The sequence below is a fragment of the Sphaeramia orbicularis genome, chromosome 5 (genome assembly GCF_902148855.1).
Source record: "Sphaeramia orbicularis chromosome 5, fSphaOr1.1, whole genome shotgun sequence".
Classification (NCBI taxonomy): Eukaryota; Metazoa; Chordata; class Actinopteri; order Kurtiformes; family Apogonidae; genus Sphaeramia; species Sphaeramia orbicularis.
In genome coordinates, this window is record NC_043961.1 from 31,709,510 (window position 1) to 31,728,228 (window position 18,719).

The following is an 18,719-nucleotide window of genomic DNA, read 5'->3' on the forward strand; positions in this document are numbered from 1 at the left end:
ATATAACTAGTTGCATCATGACATGACATGTAAGGTCAAGACTTCTGACGAACATTTCTCCAAGTACGCCATAGTTGTTTTTCAGCAGCAGCGGTTGTAGTCCAAACTGAAACTATGTCCAAACTTCGAGCTGATTACCTAAAATGTTCAGTTGTTGGCTGTATTAATGAACACAAGTGGATGAACGGGACAGAGCAGCACAGCCAACAACCTGAAGGGGGTGGGGCATGAAGTGGCTCATTTGCATTTAAAGGGCCAGCGCTCAAAACAACCTTTCTGGTGTCATTACTCATGCTGCATTCCAGAGTCCTGGGAGGTAGAATATATCTCACTTGGAGTTAACTACATTCTACCTCAAAGTATTCCAGGAGATCCATGTTGAACATAAACAACAAACATGGAGATTGCAGATCTAAGCTCCTATTTGCTTTGTTACTGAAGAGGCATTTTGACTGTCGACGGTCCAGTGTAATCATATATGCAAACGAGACGGAAGAAGTGAAATGGTGGATGAACTAATTATACATTGTGAAGATTTTTTTCATTGTGAACTTGCACACTGTGTGCCACCATTATTGTGTTGACATCACGATGTAGTTTGTGGTGAGGTCGGGGTACTTCAAACTGGCCCCACTTTGCATCTAGGACCTCCGGCTTGGGCAGGCGTTCCAGTGCACTTTACTGAGTTGAACGTCAGAAACTTCCCATCTCCCAGGACTCTGGAATACAGCATCAGACATAGGGTTGAAGGTGGGCCTGTGGACTTTAATTAATGAAGAATTCACTTGCCCGATAAAGGGTTAAAAGTCTACAAATGAAGACGGTATACTTCTCATGGTAATCATACATGTTAATGTAGTGGAAATCATTGATGCCGCTATTAACAGATGCAATAACTTTTTTTTTACAAAAGTACTTTCCATGCCGTCAGTAGCTGTAACCGTCTCTGTTGCATGGGCTTTGGTCATCCTTTTGCAGCAATCAACTATAAACCGCAGAAATGCGGTCTATAACACATTGAAATCGCATTTAATGGTTGATCAAAAGATTAAGTTGTTTACGAAGAAAATACGTACATTTGTGTGTTTCTTTCATCACACTGCTGCACTTTTTGGCTATGTTTACCTCCATCTTGCCAACAGTTCCAACAGAATTATGGGAAACTTCTCCTACCCCTCCATTTTTAGTGTGGTCCTGAAATATCTCTGTTGCGATTCCTATACTGCCCTCCGCCTTAGCCCTTCCCCTCTGAATAATCGAGAATCAGGACCACACTACCCCTTCACGTGTACGCGCAAAACGGAGGGTTGGGGGTAAGGGGGAGGGCCAAGGGGTGAATTGGGATTCAGCCATACTGTATGAGTCTTGACAGATATGGATGTAAAGTGCTGCTTGAGTGGTTAGCAGAGGCAAACAATTTTAAGGCACTAATTCCCGTGAATTGTATCATATTGATTGTCCTTTGCTGTGCGTTTGATTCCCAGCAGTAGAAAATGTTTGGGGAGGTGTTTTTGAAGTGAGAGAAAGCAGAGTTTGCCCTGTGTACACATGTGCTGTCCCTGTCTGTCAGAGGTTAAAAGACAGTTTCAGCTGCCTGGACTCATATTGGAGGGTGTCGTCATGGAGAGAGCTGCTGTGAGCATCGCCCTCCTAGGGGTGCTGCTGGCTGTGGTCACCACACTACCAAACAAGGTGAGGAAACAATTGTTATCCCATTGCAAAGGACACTTACACTGGTAACGTATTAGAGGCTTGTGTTTGAGTGTGTTTCGGCTTACGGTACAGTTAGGTCAGATTCCCACAGTGGGGTACGCATACCCCCAGGGGTACTTGGAAGACGCCCAAGGGATACTTGAATTTTTTTTTAGTTAAAATACATTAAATAAGTCATCATGTACTGAAAACAAAATAAATAATAAGAATTAATGCTGAACTATAAAACACAATAAATGCATTCATATAATAGTTTTATTGTCAGTCATCTTGTTTAAGCTTTGGAAACATTTTACGAACATTTCTATTTTAGATTATTCAACATGACTTTATTTGAGTGGCTGAGTAATTATTTTTTGTTGATGAAAGATTCATTTATTAATTAATGACCAATTTACTTATTTTTCTTAACAATGAAAGGGCACTTTTCAATTTATTGTTGCATAAAAATTGACTTTAAAAAAAAATGTTATTTTTTATATATTACAGTTAAATATATGTTGTTTGTTTACAAATTTTGAAAATATAAAGAGACACCTTTGGCACAGGAACAAATTTTGCCTAATTTTTTCATTCAGAAATGCTGAAGTGAGAATTGGGGTACTTGGCCAACAAAAAGTATATTTCAGGGGGTAGGTTGAGTTAGATTAAGGTAAGAGTTTGGGCCAAGCAGTTACATAAAATGACGTAACTGTGAGTGTATTTGTGTATTTATTTTTATATCCCATGGATTTTGAAGTGACTGAATAATGTAGAGTTTGGAATACCAGGGGGACCTGCTGTCACTGTGAGAACAAAACCAAAGTCTGCAAACTGATTTTTGAGAATTAAGACTTGGTTTTAGGGTTGAGGTTAGTATAAGGACATAGGGAATGGGTGTTAATGGACTGTCTATAAAGATATAGCCATACTACTGTGTGTGCAAGCTGCTGTCTTTTTAACACATTAGGTGCATGGGAATATTTGTCAAGTTATTTCCATTTAAAATTCAACTACAAGGTAAGAAAAAAAAAAGGAAATCAACTGGGTGTTTCTGCTGTCAGACCAATTAAATTTCACTCATGTCTCCAACAATTTTTTTTTTTTTACTATCAGTTGATCTTTGGTCAGAGCAAGGAAAATCAATCAACAGCCAACACAATCAAATAAACTGTTTTCTTTATTGTGAAATGTGTTTGCTGTGTTTGCTCAGGACGACTGGGACATCTACAGCTTCCACATCAACTCTACAGTGAGCAGTCGTTATGCCACCACTGTCATCACCAGCCGCGTGGCCAATCGTATGGACGAGTCAAAGGAAATTGAGTTCCACGTTCGTATTCCAAAGAACGCCTTCATCAGTAAATTCAGAATGTGGGTGTGAAATGTTGGTGTTGTCCATTCACGTTTAAGCATCATTAGACGTCAAACACTGAGGAAACATGAGCTGTTCAGGAGCACATACATACAGTATAACCAAAGCTTGTTCTCTTTAGGTTTATGGATGGGGAAGTGTACGATGGTGTTGTGAAAGCTAAGGAGCAGGCTCAGCAGCAGTACACTGAGGCTGTGTCCCGAGGCCAAAGTGCAGGGATTGTCAGGTACAAAGATAGAGTTAAAACCCATACAGTTCAAACAGAAATCTCAATGTTCACAGAATGGGAATAATGATTTCTGTTGTAGTTCTGTTGGGAGGACCCTAGAGGAGTTTAAGACCTCTGTGAATGTGGCTGCTCACAAAAAGGTGACCTTTGAACTCACGTATGAGGAGCTGCTGAAACGTAAGCTCGGTAAATATGAGCTCCAAATCCATGCTCGGCCCATGCAGCCTGTTAAAGATTTCAAGGTTGGTCATGTTGGAATAATTCAGTGACTGAGGTTTAAGAAAACAATGTTGTTAATGATCAAGATCATTTAATTGTATATATTTAATTTGTTTAATATTATTTCATATTTTCTAACACAGGTTGATGTGTACATCCATGAGGAAGCCGGCATTAATTTCTTGGAAGTTAAAGGAGGACTGAGCACCAAAGCTCTGGGAAACGCAATCACCAAAACACTTGCAGACAAACAGGTAAGAGTGTGTTGTAATCAGTCAGCAAACTCTGTGGGTGAAGAGTGAGCCAAAATACTATTTCTTGAATGTCCACATCAGGTTGGCTTCAAAAATGATTCTATTCCTATGAACCCCTGTGTAAAACACCCAACCTCAGGCTGAAATAAACATATTTACAACCTGGTACAAAAGTGGATTTGGTCTTTACAGCTAATTTGTCTTTTCACGACAAGTATATGGGAGTGAATATTTATATAACTCATCTGTGTTCAGGTTTAACATTAAGGTTTATATTAGGATGTCACATCATAGCATGTGTGGTGTTTTTTAATCAATTACTTTTCCATCATTTAACTCTCAATAGCCAACAAGCTAACAGTGGTTAATGTCGGCTGGTGAGCTGACAGCATTTCAGTCAGCCTGAGGGGAAATTACAAAATAACTTTATCCAATACAACAAACAAACAAACAAACAAAAAAACCAATAAAAAATACAACTGCAGTTTTTGAGAAATAATTTGTGGCAGGGTTAGGGCTCCATATTTTATATATTTATTTATTTGTTTATTTTGAATGTATGTGTTTAAGCTACTTTTACATTGGCTTCATTTTGGAGCCAAGGTCCTTGCCCCTTGTGCAGCACATATTTTATTTTGGAATACATGTGTCAGGTAGTACTATTCTTATGTGGAACAACTGGGTTTCCAGTGCAAATTGGGCAGTTAAGTGTTTTGTTTTTTCCAAAAGACCTTCACAACAACAGTTCACAAACCAGTGGGTGATGACACAGAGGCTTCATCCACTATTTTTATAGTCAATAGCTGTAATGCAGATTTTAGACTAGTATTCAACTAACCTCTCTTTTTATTTACTTAAGTCTTAGAGTATATACAATATGTACAATCCTCTAATGTGCTCTGTTACTGTTTGTGTGACCTCCCATTAGTTCTCCAGCGACACAGTCCAGTAGAAATGAATTGGCATTTAATGCTTTTTTTTTCTTGTTGTTTTTAAACTTCATTTTTTTCATCCATTTTCTGACCTTATTTTACTGTATAAGGTTATTGCTATTTTTGGTGTTGGTCAACACTCTTTAAAACACGAATTATCCTTTTTCTAGGCGTGGGTTTATTTCTACCCAACAGAAGATCAACAGAAAACATGTGACAGCTGTGGAGAGCAGGGTATGAATGGAGATCTGGTGATTGTTTATGATGTCAACAGGGACACCACATTAGGAGACATCACGGTACATATACCATTCTTTGTCACATATCATATGCCAATATCCTCTCGTCTCTTCTGTTTTCTAACCAAACGTTCTTTGAACTCCCTTCAAGGCATCTGCTGGGTATTTTGTTCATCATTTTGCTCCATCTAGTCTGACTCGCATTCCAAAAAATGTTGTTTTTGTTATTGACCAAAGTGGTTCCATGAGCGGCAGAAAAATACATCAGGTAAAGTGTCTGAACATTATAAGTTTTTCTCTTAATAAAATTTCAATTTCAAGTAATGTTTGTCTAACTTGAAAAAATGTATTTCTATTTCTTCAATAAAAGATCTACTCCTGATTTGTGAATGTTTTTGTATTTTTCTTCCAGACCCGAATAGCTTTAATCCATATACTGAATGATCTGGCAGAAGAAGATTTTTTTGGTCTCATCACTTTTGATGGTAACATCTTTCATTGGAAACGAGAACTTGTTCAAGCAAACCAGCAAAATGTGGGAAGTGCCAAGGAATTTGCACGGAATATTCGTGACAGAGGATGTGAGATCCTTCAGCAAATATTCATATTTATTTTTGGCCTATGAATATGTGGCCTAAGAATCTCCTCGGTAAAACATTTTGTTTTATCTTATTTCAGCCACAGACATTAATAGAGCGGTGCTAGAAGGTGCACGAATGCTGAATGCACATCCAAGAGAAGGTTCAGCATCTATCCTTATACTCCTCACTGATGGAGACCCAACATCCGGTTAGTATTTATTATACACTTTAAAAAAAACACACAAACAAAACAACAGAGGGCGACATGGTGGTGCAGTGGATAGCACTTGTGCCTCAGAGCAAGAAGGTTGGGGAACCGAGTACTTTTCTTGTTGTCTCTGTGTCAGCCCTGTGATGAACTGGCAACATGTCCAGGGTGTAGCCTGCCTTTGCCCATAAGTAGCTGGGACAGGCTCCAGTGACCCTAGTGAGGAAAAAGCGGGTTCAGAAAATGAATGAATGAATAAAAAAAATGCACATATGCATGTGTAAAACTAACTAAAGGAACGCAACGGAGGCCATTTTTCTACTTTTCTCCACTGAAAATCACGAGATACCTTTTTAAAACACGTCTTGTACCTTTGCAGGAGAGACAAATCTTGAAAGAATACAATCAAATGTAAAAAAGGCCATCGCAAGTAAATTCCCCCTCTACTGTCTTGGATTTGGTTTTGATGTCAATTTTGAGTTCCTTGAGAGCATGTCACTGCAGAACGATGGTGTGGCACGGCGGATTTATGAAGACTCTGATGCCGATTTGCAATTGAAGGTATTTCAAAGCGGTTAAATGTTGTAAAATCTTTGTACATTCTGTAATTCATCACATTTCTATTCATGAACCAGCGCAGACTGGAAAAAGGACTCATATCAGTGTTCATATGTCATCAGGGTTTCTATGAAGAGGTGGCCACTCCACTGTTGACTGATGTGACGATGATCTATATTGGTGGGACTAATCTAACCCAGACTAACTTCAGTCAGTATTATAATGGCTCTGAGATTGTGGTAGCCGGTCAGATCACTGACAACAACATTGAAACCTTCACTCCACAAGTTCTGGCCATCTCTGTAAGGAACACATGTTCACTGTATGTGCTCTCACGTTCGAAAGGGTTTATGAAAGCCACTGTGTTAAGTAACATTATTTATGACATTATGACAGAGAAATACAAGAATGACATTTACAAACACCGACGTCACAGTGGAATTAACTGGGACAATATCCGACAACCGCATCCAGAGGGTCTGGGCCTACCTCACAGTCAAACAACTTCTGGAGAAAGAGTGAGTGTGATTTTAAAAGTCTCTATATTCTTAGTGCACTGGGTCCTCATTGGCAAGATTACTGATAAAACCTTTGCCTGTTTTTCAATGTAACAGTTCAGTGTGTAAGTTATAGTGGGATGTAGTTGCAGAAATAGAATCTGATGTTCTATGTTGTATGTTTTGATTTTAAGTAATATTTTTCCAAACAGGCTGCAATTATCTGGACCTGAAAAAGAGACGGTGAAGAAAGAAGCCATGGAGTTATCACTTAAGTACAGCTTTGTGACTCCACTTACATCCATGGTGGTCACCAAGCCCCCAGGTGAAAGAACAGATGTACTTCATAAACCCAAGGAAGGAGAAAGACTTGATCATCACAGTCAAGGACCTGCAAGTAAACAATATTACACATTCTCCGGCAACGAAAAAAGTCACACACAAAATGTTGGATCTGGTAATATACCATTTCATCAGGGAAGAAAAATTCCAATGATGTTCAACCGTGGTCATTCAGTACATTCAGGTAGGCAGCTGACTTATTGAACATATAATGTTGCTGAACATAGACCGGACCAACTGAAACATCCCCAGAACATTACACTGCCCCCACAGGCTTGTACTGTTGGCACCAGGCATGATGGGTGAATCACAGCCAAATCTTTATGCAAACACATCAGGGTTCAGGTTACCTTAAAAAAAACTGTTATATAATATATATTATCTTCCTTTCAAATTAAACCTAACACACACATAGGCCTACACTTATTGTGATATAAGCCCAATCCAAAATATTGGGTTCCTTTAAAATGGTGAACATGAAACTTCAGTATATGGTAATTATATGTTTGAGGTAGTCGCCTGTCCAGGTTTGCTCCTGGTTATGGTGGAGGAAGTGAGTAATTTTCTTTGCAGTATATAGTTACAGTATAATAATACAGTGTTTTTTTTAGTCAACTACTTAATGCTGGACTATTCAGTGTTTCAGTTAAAAATAGTTTAAATTAAAAAATCTGACATAGATCAAAAAATATTTTTATTCTGTAAAAACAGCAAACATGAAACTTCATTGAATGGCAATAATGTCTGTGTTTTTGATTGTAGCAGGTGCAGGTGCAGGTGCAGCTGGTGGTGGAGTTGGTGGTGGATGGCACCCATTTGGTAGCGTCTCACGTGGTTACGGTATCTCACCAGATTATGGTCTACTTGAAGGTTATTTCCCAATTGCACGTGAGTAATTTTTATATATACATACATATATACACACACATACACACAAACACACACACACACACACACATATATATATATATATATATATATATATATATATATATATATATATATACACACACACACACACACACACACACACACACACACACATAGAGTGAGAGAGCTCCTTAGAGACTGTCATAAACTGATTTGTTCTCTTTCTGAAGTCCCAGACATGGTTCATTCATCTGGTCCACCTGGTCCACCTGGTCCACCTGGTCTACCTGGTCCACCTGATCTGTCTGGTCTGTATCTTGTACTGTATATCTTTAACAACCCAGTGTTAATATTATTTGAATTGGCAATGTGACCAAGGCAGACTTTACACATCAGCATTCATGATGAGGACTTATATTAGCCAGTTTGATAAAGCTGCATTTGAGATAATGTAACCTGCAGCTGCAACACTGGGCTGGATCTAGTCAAGGTTTGCATGTATAAAAACACGTGAAAACTCATTACACATGCACAAAAAAATTACAAATTGATTTACTGACAGTGTGCACTAAGGGTTACATCTTTCAAAGGTGCAAAATAGCGCGTCTGCCACAATGAATATGCAATATGGGGCATTTACACTCAATTGTGCATGTGCTGGGAGGAGAAAATGTAAATATATTAATTTAGCACACGCAAAGTGATTTATCAAACCCGAAAGCAATTTAAAATGAATCGCTGCCCAGCAATGCATTTTAGAACTTCTGGATGAACTAGGGGATGGTTTAGGGCCAGTCACAAGGAGGAGTTATACCATACCTTCTATGACAAAAAACCTCGCAACCTTACATCTCCTTGCATCTGGATCATTCCAGCACACTGTTACCATTAGTGCTGGTGTATCCCAGAACAGTTTTTACAGCGTATTGTCTCCATGACGACAACCAGTACAGGGTGAGTCAGAAAAAACGCTCTTTTCATTTAAAGAAATTGTACCACTGAAATGGAAATGCTTATTTTTCTTTTGATTATACAGTCATATTGATGTGGTTACTGAGCATGTCTGGCGATTGAATCATTGATTTATGGCATAGCATAACAGAGAGAATGTCCATTTTTTATTGTGCACCGAAATATCTGCCAACACAGTTTATGCCACCGTGAATGAAATTGAAATTGTCAACCATTACAGCATGTTTACTCGCCATCAAAATGTTTTGTCTCAACGAAGTCATCCGGCACGACCTTCAACCTGGCTACCGTTCAGATTGATGCAAATCTGTGCTCGTTGTCGCATCTCTAACACAGCTCTTTTCGCCATTCGTGTTCATCGTAGGGCTTGGATTTCAGCCGTGATGCGATTTCGGAGTTCCTGAAGAGTTTGTGGAACAGTCTGATACACACGGTTTTTAAGATACCCCCACAAGAAAAAATCAAGGGGGGTCAAGTCCGGGGATCTAGGTGGCCACTCTCTCTCCTGACCCAAACAGACAACTCGATGAGGAAATAATACCTGCATTCGCTGTGGTCTTGCCATGATGAAAACTCCCTGGGCACTGTCATGTAGGCCTATGTCCTGAGTGTGAAAGCAAAGCCCCGACTCCTGTAATTGTTGTCAATTTCAAGTTTGTTCACTGTGGCATACATTGTGTTGGCAGGTATTTCAGTGCCCAATAAACAATGGACCTTCTCTCTCTTATGCAATGCAATAAATCTATGACTACATCACCAGACATGCTCAATAACCACATCAATATGACTGTATGGTCAAAAGAAAAATCAGTGTTTCCGTTTTAGCAGTACAATTTCTTTAAATGGAAAGAGCGTTTTTTCTGACTCACCCTGTAGTGCATGCAAAATCCTCTTTTACATAGGGTGGTCTCCAAGACTTTGCACCTGTTGTCATTTGCGCAGGCAATCTTAGTAAATCACCTACAAACCGTGGTTCAACCCCACATGCAAAATTCTACATTGCGCACGCAAATTAGAACACACAAATTAGTACATGCAAATTGGGATCTTAGTAGATCCAGCCCAAAGTGTACTATCACAGAGCAATAGATCAGATGTAGGCATCTTGGTACGTTGGCCACTGGATGGCAAGTAAAGCCATGGAGTTTCACAAAGTTACATGAGGTATCCAGTTTATATGAGCTTCATGTAGAAGAGTATCTATCCAATATTTTAGTTATATTTTTGCTGTTCAGATCAAGAAGCCTCCAGGGAGCAAATACATCTGCCTACAAATCCTAATCTGATGACATATTATAAATTTACATCTCTATATAATATATTTAATATATTCATATGTTAAACAGACCCATTCAGACTACTACATCCAAAATGAGCTCATAAAAAGAAAAAAAAAACAACAACCAAAAAGAAAAAAAAAAACACCTTCATGTTAACTATCTTTATTTGTCTACAGTGGCATATGATATGGAGATAAATGATTATGAAGATCTAGCTGCCACTATGGTATCAAAATCAGCTATCGAAACGCCACCTCCTGTACCAACACCTCCTGGTAAAGTATTGCACTGAAACCATTTAAACAATTAGTATTTAATAAACCTGTCTCTGGAAATAAAGTAAATAATTATTGTCATCATATATCTACATATTAATTCATTGCTTAAACATACATGCAGATGGACATTTGCTCTGTAAATTTCAATGTGAATTCATGTTAAACACAAAGATTTCTGTGCCACGAAAGACACAACTTCATTTTTCATTGGAAAGACATGAATTAAACAAGAGCAGAGAGTACCATGTGTCTGTTGTTGTCTTATGCCTGTTTTCTTCTCTAGTTTCCCCTGTTCACAGGTTTTTAACAAAAGCCGAGCATCTGTCCCTTCCACTATGCTTTGATGTCTCAAACACCCGTCTTAAACTTCTCCACCATCCCAACTGGCGTCAGTAATGCTTTTCTTTGAGGTCTTTACCAAAATGTTGCTAAATAATGCATAATCTAAAACTAAATATTCCATATATCCGTCATTTTTTTGTTGTGGGTACTAGAACTTTCTGTGAATGGTGAGCTTGATTCAGCACCAAATGGAGGCTTTCAAAGGATTGTCATCCACTTCCAAACTAACCTGACTATTGAGGTCGACACCAGTGGATTCACTGTTAGAGAGGGACAGATATCCACACGTTACACAGGACAGGATAACATCGCTGCTGGAAGGTGATGTAAAATAAACAAGGTGCACCTCTGCATGAAGGAATAGGTTTACATGGATTAAATGTCATAGGAGCTCTTTGTTCATGTTGGTGTAACAACAGAACAAAGACAAAGCTCTGAGATAGAAACATACAATGGAATAGAAGAATAGGAATGTACTGATTGTAAAAGTCTTGGCCTATACCATTAGTGATGTTTAAAATGACATTTTGGTCAATTGCTGATGCCAATACTGATTTTACTTAATTTTCCTTATTTTGTATGTGTTGTTATTTATCTGCCAGTAAACAAAGAAATCTTCTCTATGAATTAAAAAAAAAAAAAACATTTTAAAGTCATCGTGCTATGTTTTGAATGAACACAGACTGAAACATACACTCTGTGTATTAAAATAAAATAAATAAAACAAAATAAATAAATAAAAAACCTTTAATATAACACTACAGTTGAAAATAAATATCTGCCACTGCAATTGGTCAAAAGATATCTTTTATGTTGATATTAATACTGGCGGAAAAAATTAGTGCATGTCTAATAAGAAAACGTCAAACAGTTAAGACATGTTGTGTATTTTTAGAGCGACTGTGATCAAACGGGACAAGGAGACAGATATTACTGTTGGAGAGACACGTCTGGTCATCTTACTTCATGAAACAGCTGGAAAACAATTCCTCTGGCCGGTTTTAAGACAGGTGCCATCGGACAACAACACGGAGGGAATTTTAGGTTTGTGAATATATAATAATAGGAGTATAATTATGACTTGTATAATTAAATTAAAGGACATGGCATTGATTTACTATGTGTCTGTGATTCCAGTTTTAAAGCCAGAAGCTCGTGAGGAAGTGCAACAGTCTGTAACAAAAGTAAAGATCAACGACCAGGAGATTAATGTTACCAGGTACAGTTCGGAGTCTGTTCTTAGTGTGAAAAAGTAACAGCATGATTGTGCATTCTAAGATTACAGTTAAAGTGTCAACGTCCTACATACATCCTGTTCTTATTCTGAGATACAAGCTGCTTTCTTTGTTTTTTGTTTTGCAGATCCCATGCTGCTGATTACAGTGTGGCATCCCCCCCATCACTGAACTGTTGGCTCACGTCTGCTGAGTCAGTTCTGCAGAGACCCCTGGACCATTTCACTGTCACAGCCCTGTAACTGGGAGCTATACTGGCACACCTTAAATGACACCATCTTAACAAAAAATAGGCAAACACTGAAACATCAGGCATAGGAAGTTTACCACCTGTTGCAAAGATAAATAAATAAATAGTATCCCAGGAGTCTGGTTGTTTTGTATTAAGTTTATGGTCTAATATTTACCCAAAGGATTGTTTGGATAATGCCTCTGTTTCATTTTGTTCAAATATGCTTTCACACATGAAGACTTATGTGTTTGTCTAGTATCTTCACCAAGAACATTATGCGATCACTGCAGCACCTGTCCAACTTTCAGCAGACTTCTACAAAAACTACTGCACCAATTCTCATGAAAGAATGATGATTTTTTTAAAGAACTTTTTTCACTTTTAATTTTTAAGTTCTTTTTCTTTTTTTTCTTTTTTTTTACATGGGAGGGTTTTTTTGCTTTTAATGGCAGTAAATAAATCAAAAGGAGAAAATAATAGTAGTAGTTTGTGAATCAGTCCTTTATTTCCCTGTATTAAAACAAAGTTCACTCAGTAGTGAGCATTAAACAGAGATTTCGGACATTTTGCAATTTTGCATCACAACTAATAGCTTTGGAATTGAGCAACAGTAATTAGCATAAAGTACAAAAGTGTATTGTGCAATTGGTAACGGAAACTAATGTGCAAGCCAAGGGCTGTGTCTGAGATCAATCACTACTTAGTACATCTTACAGTCTACTATAAAGTGAATTTGCCATTTTGTAGTGTTAAAACCATGTATATAGTATATGTACATATTTTTTTGTGCATATTTCATTAATTTGTTTAAGGGGGTTCATTCAGACATAACAATAGTCATTACTTTTGATAATGCATTGTGGGACCCAGAATTTAGTCAGACTGAGATAAGACTAAGCTATGAAGGGTTGACAAAAAAACTGAGGAAGAGTAAGACTGAGAAAAACAACATCAGACAAGATACACAGCAGGGACATTATGACAGCCACTGTATATAGAATGGTATGTGGGAAGGGGCGAGTAAGTGATGACTCATGAGCTTGAAAAAACGTTTTACATTTCAAATATTCATTGCAATGATCTTAAAGGCTAATCATTAAAAAACACTAGAAAAGTCGTGACAGAGTTACAGCAGTGGTCTTGACCGAGTCAGGAACTATAAAAGAAGAAAATGTAGATCATAATTTGTGGTTTAATAAATATAGTGATATGACAGGAAAAGTGGACAACTGGTCTTAGCAGAGAGTGAAATCATACATAATAAACCTATGTAGTTTTTAATTTTTACAGTTATTCAGTAGTGTTAACAAATGCAGAGCATCTTAAGTTAAACATGTTTGTTTTTTTAAAGCCAACAATGAACATTATGCAATGAAATTACTGTTATTCTAAACTGCAGCAGAGTAAATATACCAGTTCCTCAGGGGCGTCTATAGAAAAACAACAATCAATGTAAATACACTGCGCCTATTAAGTGTCACACCAGTGAACAAAGTACACATGTAGGTTTTCTGTTTCACTTTTGTCATACAACAGTTCCCGAGAGTGTGGGCAAACCAGTTGAGCCACTGTGTGAACTACATTTTATTGTGCTACACTATGTGAATGGACTGTGTTACTGCACGGTGTTGGTCAAAGGTATGTGGATTCTTCTCGACAGTGGTAATAAACTTGTCTCACAAGGTGCAGTTTACTGGCAACTGAAAAAGTATTATTCTGGAAAAATATACATAACATATTTTACGTGTTACAGATTGTTGCCACCACAGTAAATCCAAAAGGTTAAAGAAGTAAACCTACTGCAACCAAGGTGGTGTCATTTTGTTTACAAAAAAAAGAAGCAGTGGACTTTGACCACTGTAGATACATACTGTAATGAGAAATTCACAGCAGGAAGTTTAAGGATTGTATGCGTTTTAACAAGTAGATAAGGCCTTATTCAAAGTTGGGACTAAATCAAAGGCAGTTTACTAGAGAGAGAGAGAGAGCAGGGAGGGGCCTCTCCTGAGACATGACAGTGACGTGCACTTTTATGACTCAAACATTTCTTAGTTACAGTGATAATGTGAGATGCTGTGGGAGAATGCTCTCCATGGATTACCTGAAAAGGATTATTTAACACAGTAAGTACCTTACATGGCAGCTGTTTAAGATTACATTTTTAATTTGTAGAGGTTACATTGATATTCTTATCCTATGTTTTGTTATAGTTCTGTTTTAACTTTAGTATTAAAATGTGTTATATGCAGGTCTCTGTTATTACTTTCTAAGTTACTGTAAACGTGACATAATAGGCTGTCTTCCTGCATTTTAGTAAACTTTGTGATAAAATGACAAATACCAGTTTTACCACATATTGAGTTTCATTCATATCAGTGTCAAATTAAAACTACAACATAACATATGTTTGTTCTTTTCCAGGTCCAAACAAAAATGAAACCTTGGTAACATCCTGTGTTGTCAGCCAGCGTACATTTTTGGGAAATTTAGTTAATCGTCAACTGCAGGTCATAATGAGACTGAAAACACTAGACTGGTCAGACAAGGTTCTCCTATCACTAATGGAGAACGATATTTATAGAAAAATTCTCTAGGACTTAGATATTTCTCAGCGTCCTGAGGCAAAATGTTTCGTCTTGGACAGTCCTTCATATGGTGTGTTTTACTATCTTCGTGTATGTCAGCTTGGAGCTTGGAGATGACTGAATATGACAATCAAGACATTATTTGTTCACAGGTATGTGTTTACTCTGACACTGGTTCTTGTTTAGATAAACTAAAATACAGCTAAAATTTCCGGTGCTGCAGAACAACACCTGTTGATTTTAGTCCCAGATTAAACTTTTAATTTCCTAACACTACTAATTTCCCAGCTCTGGTGTTTAATTTCCTTGCTTTACTAACAGAGTGTGCTCAAACATTTGATTTAAAGCAGACAAACAGTAGCCATCTGCCAACATGACTCTCAGTAATGAAGCTGTTGCACAGTATTTACATACTGGCCCCTGCAAATACAGGGTGACACAAAAAACGGGAACTTTTTAACAATCCAACAAAACCAAGAGTGATGGAAGAAAAATATTTTATTCATAGTAATTGAAACCTTAAAACATGCCATTTAAGAAACAATAATGGAATTTTCATTTTTTAAAAATTACTTCCTGTAGATGGCGTCCTCCTGTACGAATGCATTCTTGAAATCTGCTGTTGAGATTCCTCATTGACCGCTGCAACATCTCAGCTGGGATACTGTGAATTTCATCCTGAATTCTATGTTTTAACTCATCCAGAGTTCTTGGTCGAGTCGTGTACACTTTACTCTTGAGATAGCCCCACAAGAAAAAATCACAAACGGACAAATCTGGTGATCTAGGGGGCCAGGGAACGTTACCGAATCTTGAGATCACACGGTTAGCGAACAATTCTCACACAGCCGCCAATGGTTACTAAAATGGGGGTGTGTTTACTTGCTCAAGGTCACTGTCTTGCAGTGCTGCCACTTGCTCATGTCTGCCAATATGCACTTCAAAAATTCCCGTTTTTTTGGGTCACCCTGTATTTACTGTCATGTTGAATTCAATGCCACACTTTAAATTAACTGTATGTTTTTCTCTTTTTCCATTTATACTGTGTTTCATCTTAGGGCCTCTCTGATTGCACTTTGAAGAATGAAATGTTCCTCCTGATCACTGAGAATGACGTTGTAGATATCGTGAACCTGGTGCCAAAGGTGAAACTGTGCTGCAAAGATAGATCATGTATACTGTGTCTGGCCATCGACATCGGAGTTGATATTCATCCAGATAAAGATGTGGAGAGTCGCTCTGCACTTGGAGAAGATGATTACAGTGGGGATGCAAGGAATATGACAGGTATAAAAAACTTGACTGATTGAGGAGGTGACGTAACGACCACTGTCCCCGCCCCATTTCGCCATTTTGAATTTACAGGCGCCAACAGTCCCACAGCAGTGCGTTCATTGTTTTCATAAATTGTCTGTAAAATCCGTCCGATCGTAGATGCCTGGGACACACTGCTGCGTTAAAACTGTTCCAGTTACTCCCGCGATTGACACAGCAAATGTAGAAACCCGGAGGTACGTTATTTTGGGTTTCCGACTAGTTTAATGCATTTACACTTACCCATGTTGTGCCAAATTGTACTCCCGAGGTGCCGCGGCACCGGTTTGGGCCGCGGCACCTCGGTTGGTGCCGCGAGGTGCCGTGGCACCTCGGCTGGTGCCGCGAGGTGCCGCTGTACCACGGCTTGGTGCCAACCACTTGCCGTGGCACCGCGGTGCCACAGCTCGGTGCCAGGTACCCCAGCATGGCACCGCATACCATGGCTTGGTACCACAGCTCAGCTCGTTGCCAGGTGCCGAGGTGCTGCGGTACCACGGCCCGATACCATGGCATGATGCAAGTTGCCATGGTATGGTGTCAGTCAAGTCAGTAACATGCATTTGGTCAAAAGTTGTTTTTTTTAAATAATAAGTTATTATATTATTAATATTTTGCTTTTGTTAACCCTCAACCCTCTGAAATTCAAAATTTCAACATTAGTGTGTTATTGAAGGATATAACAAGACTTTATTACTTTTGTAAAATTTGTCAGTTTTTTTAAACGTTATGTAAAAAACAAAACAAAAACACAACAACAAAAAAACCAAGGTCAATGAAGTTACCATACTTGGTTCCTTGCCATAAGTGTCAACAAATAAATAAATCAAAGAATTATATATTAAAAAAAACACAAGAAAAGTACATATAAGTTGAAAGGAACATTTATTTTACAGCACTAGAACAACATACGTGCTAGTACAGACACCTGTCAACATACACATTATCTCTTTGAACATCTTTCCTTACATTAGTACATTACTTCATGGTACCTAACAAAGCAGTTACACTTACTGTTCATGCAGAGGTGGACCTTGCTAACCCCACTTTGAGAGTAAAGTCGTAAAATATCGAGGTGAAACCCCTAATTTCATCAGAATAAAGTCCAATACAAAAAGAGTCATAATTTTACCAGAATAAAGTCATAGTATATTGAGAATAAAAGTCATAATATTGAGGGAATAAAGTCGTATTTCGTATACGAAATTTCAGTTGAAAAAATGTCTGCTTCACTCAATCAATTACTCGTTTCAACAAAATCTGGTCTATATTCATGAACAAACTTACGTCTGCATTATTAGCCTGACTCCCATTCCATAACCAACAAACACATTTACTTCATGCCTGGCTTGAACGTCCATATAATTGTATGATGCGCTAGCCATTGTAAACTGCTCTTTACCAATAGAACAGTGGCAGCGGTACCACAGCCACTGGAAATAAGCCACTGGCACCAGAAATAGTGAGCCATAGGCACCGGCACCTCTGGCAGCGGTGCCACAGCCACCGGAAGTGCCGCAGACGAGGTGCCACAGGCCAATTTGCCATTGAAGTAAGCCACAGGCCACAGTGAGATCTCGTCCCTGCTGTGAAAGTACGTAAAAAGCAAACCGTCTAACAAATTGAGGTCTTCTGATGGTGAACAATTACCGCTTTGATCTCCACCACAGTGCACACAAAATGAGCCTTCTTCGCACAACTGTTCACGACAAAAAACGCAAAACATCTTTATCTCCACAAAATGTCCTTCTTGAGCTAGTGTTAGTGAAGACACTCTGAGCTGAAGAGGAGAGGTCTACCTGCAAACAAATGGGCGATGCCATGATAGTGGAGCTCCACAGGAAGCTCCTCTTCTCCTCCTCTCAAAATAAAATAATTTTAGAACTTCTTGTAGTGAATATTCATCAAAAATGATATTGAATGTCAGGCAGTTGAACAATTCAACACCGTAATCACACAATTGTTTACTCGCACTGGTAGTTCACAAAGTTGCCGTCAACTTTTCGCGTTAGCATTAGCTTAGCAACGAACCTTCACACAGTGCACACAAGGGCCATTTACCATTGAAAACTAACCCCAATCATACCCTAACCCTAACCTTAACCATTTAACGCCCATACCTAACCTTGAGCAGACACTGGAACCGTAAACTATATTAATGTAAATATCTATATTTTAAAATAACTTTATTTTTTAGCGCACGACCTCCACTTCTGGTGGGGTACTTCCTTAGCATTAGCCACATTAGCCGAAAGCCTTAAAATTTTTCAGCCTATCCTTTTATTTTTTGTGGTGGCCTTAATTTTAAAGCAAGACACCTTTCGGGTAAATAGCGCCCCCGTGATTGAAAAGATGGATGATGTTTTTTTTTTTCTTATAGTGGATATTTTGTTGGGCTGCTCTCTTTTTTTTCTCATACTAGATAATTTTTTTTCACCTGTTCTTTTTTTTTCTTATAGTGAATAATTTTTTGGGCTAGTAGATA

At 38.3% G+C, this 18,719-nt stretch overlaps 2 protein-coding genes across 3 annotated transcripts in view; both read left to right on the forward strand.

The window, feature by feature from the left end:
* The first annotated feature begins 1,394 nt into the window (after window positions 1-1,394).
* On the forward strand, window positions 1,395-12,663 carry LOC115418911 (inter-alpha-trypsin inhibitor heavy chain H3-like). The gene is made up of 18 exons (XM_030133463.1): window positions 1,395-1,692; window positions 2,906-3,066; window positions 3,189-3,293; window positions 3,376-3,538; window positions 3,659-3,769; window positions 4,872-5,000; window positions 5,092-5,208; window positions 5,353-5,521; window positions 5,619-5,729; window positions 6,109-6,290; window positions 6,410-6,589; window positions 6,684-6,805; window positions 6,997-7,181; window positions 10,810-10,914; window positions 11,021-11,189; window positions 11,764-11,912; window positions 12,006-12,087; window positions 12,231-12,663. The coding sequence occupies exons 1-18, from the start codon at window positions 1,549-1,551 to the stop codon at window positions 12,343-12,345; spliced, it is 2,499 nt and encodes an 832-aa protein (XP_029989323.1). The 5' UTR covers window positions 1,395-1,548; the 3' UTR covers window positions 12,346-12,663.
* Window positions 12,664-14,397: 1,734 nt separating this feature from the next.
* LOC115418910 (inter-alpha-trypsin inhibitor heavy chain H3-like) overlaps window positions 14,398-18,719 on the forward strand; it is a 41,733-nt gene continuing 37,411 nt past the window's right edge. For both annotated transcript variants that reach the window (XM_030133457.1, XM_030133458.1), the window contains exons 1-3: window positions 14,398-14,458; window positions 14,757-15,072; window positions 15,979-16,207. In XM_030133457.1, coding sequence (XP_029989317.1) covers window positions 14,962-15,072; window positions 15,979-16,207 — 340 coding nt within the window. In that variant the 5' untranslated portion in view covers window positions 14,398-14,458; window positions 14,757-14,961. The remainder of the gene's footprint in view (window positions 14,459-14,756; window positions 15,073-15,978; window positions 16,208-18,719) is intronic.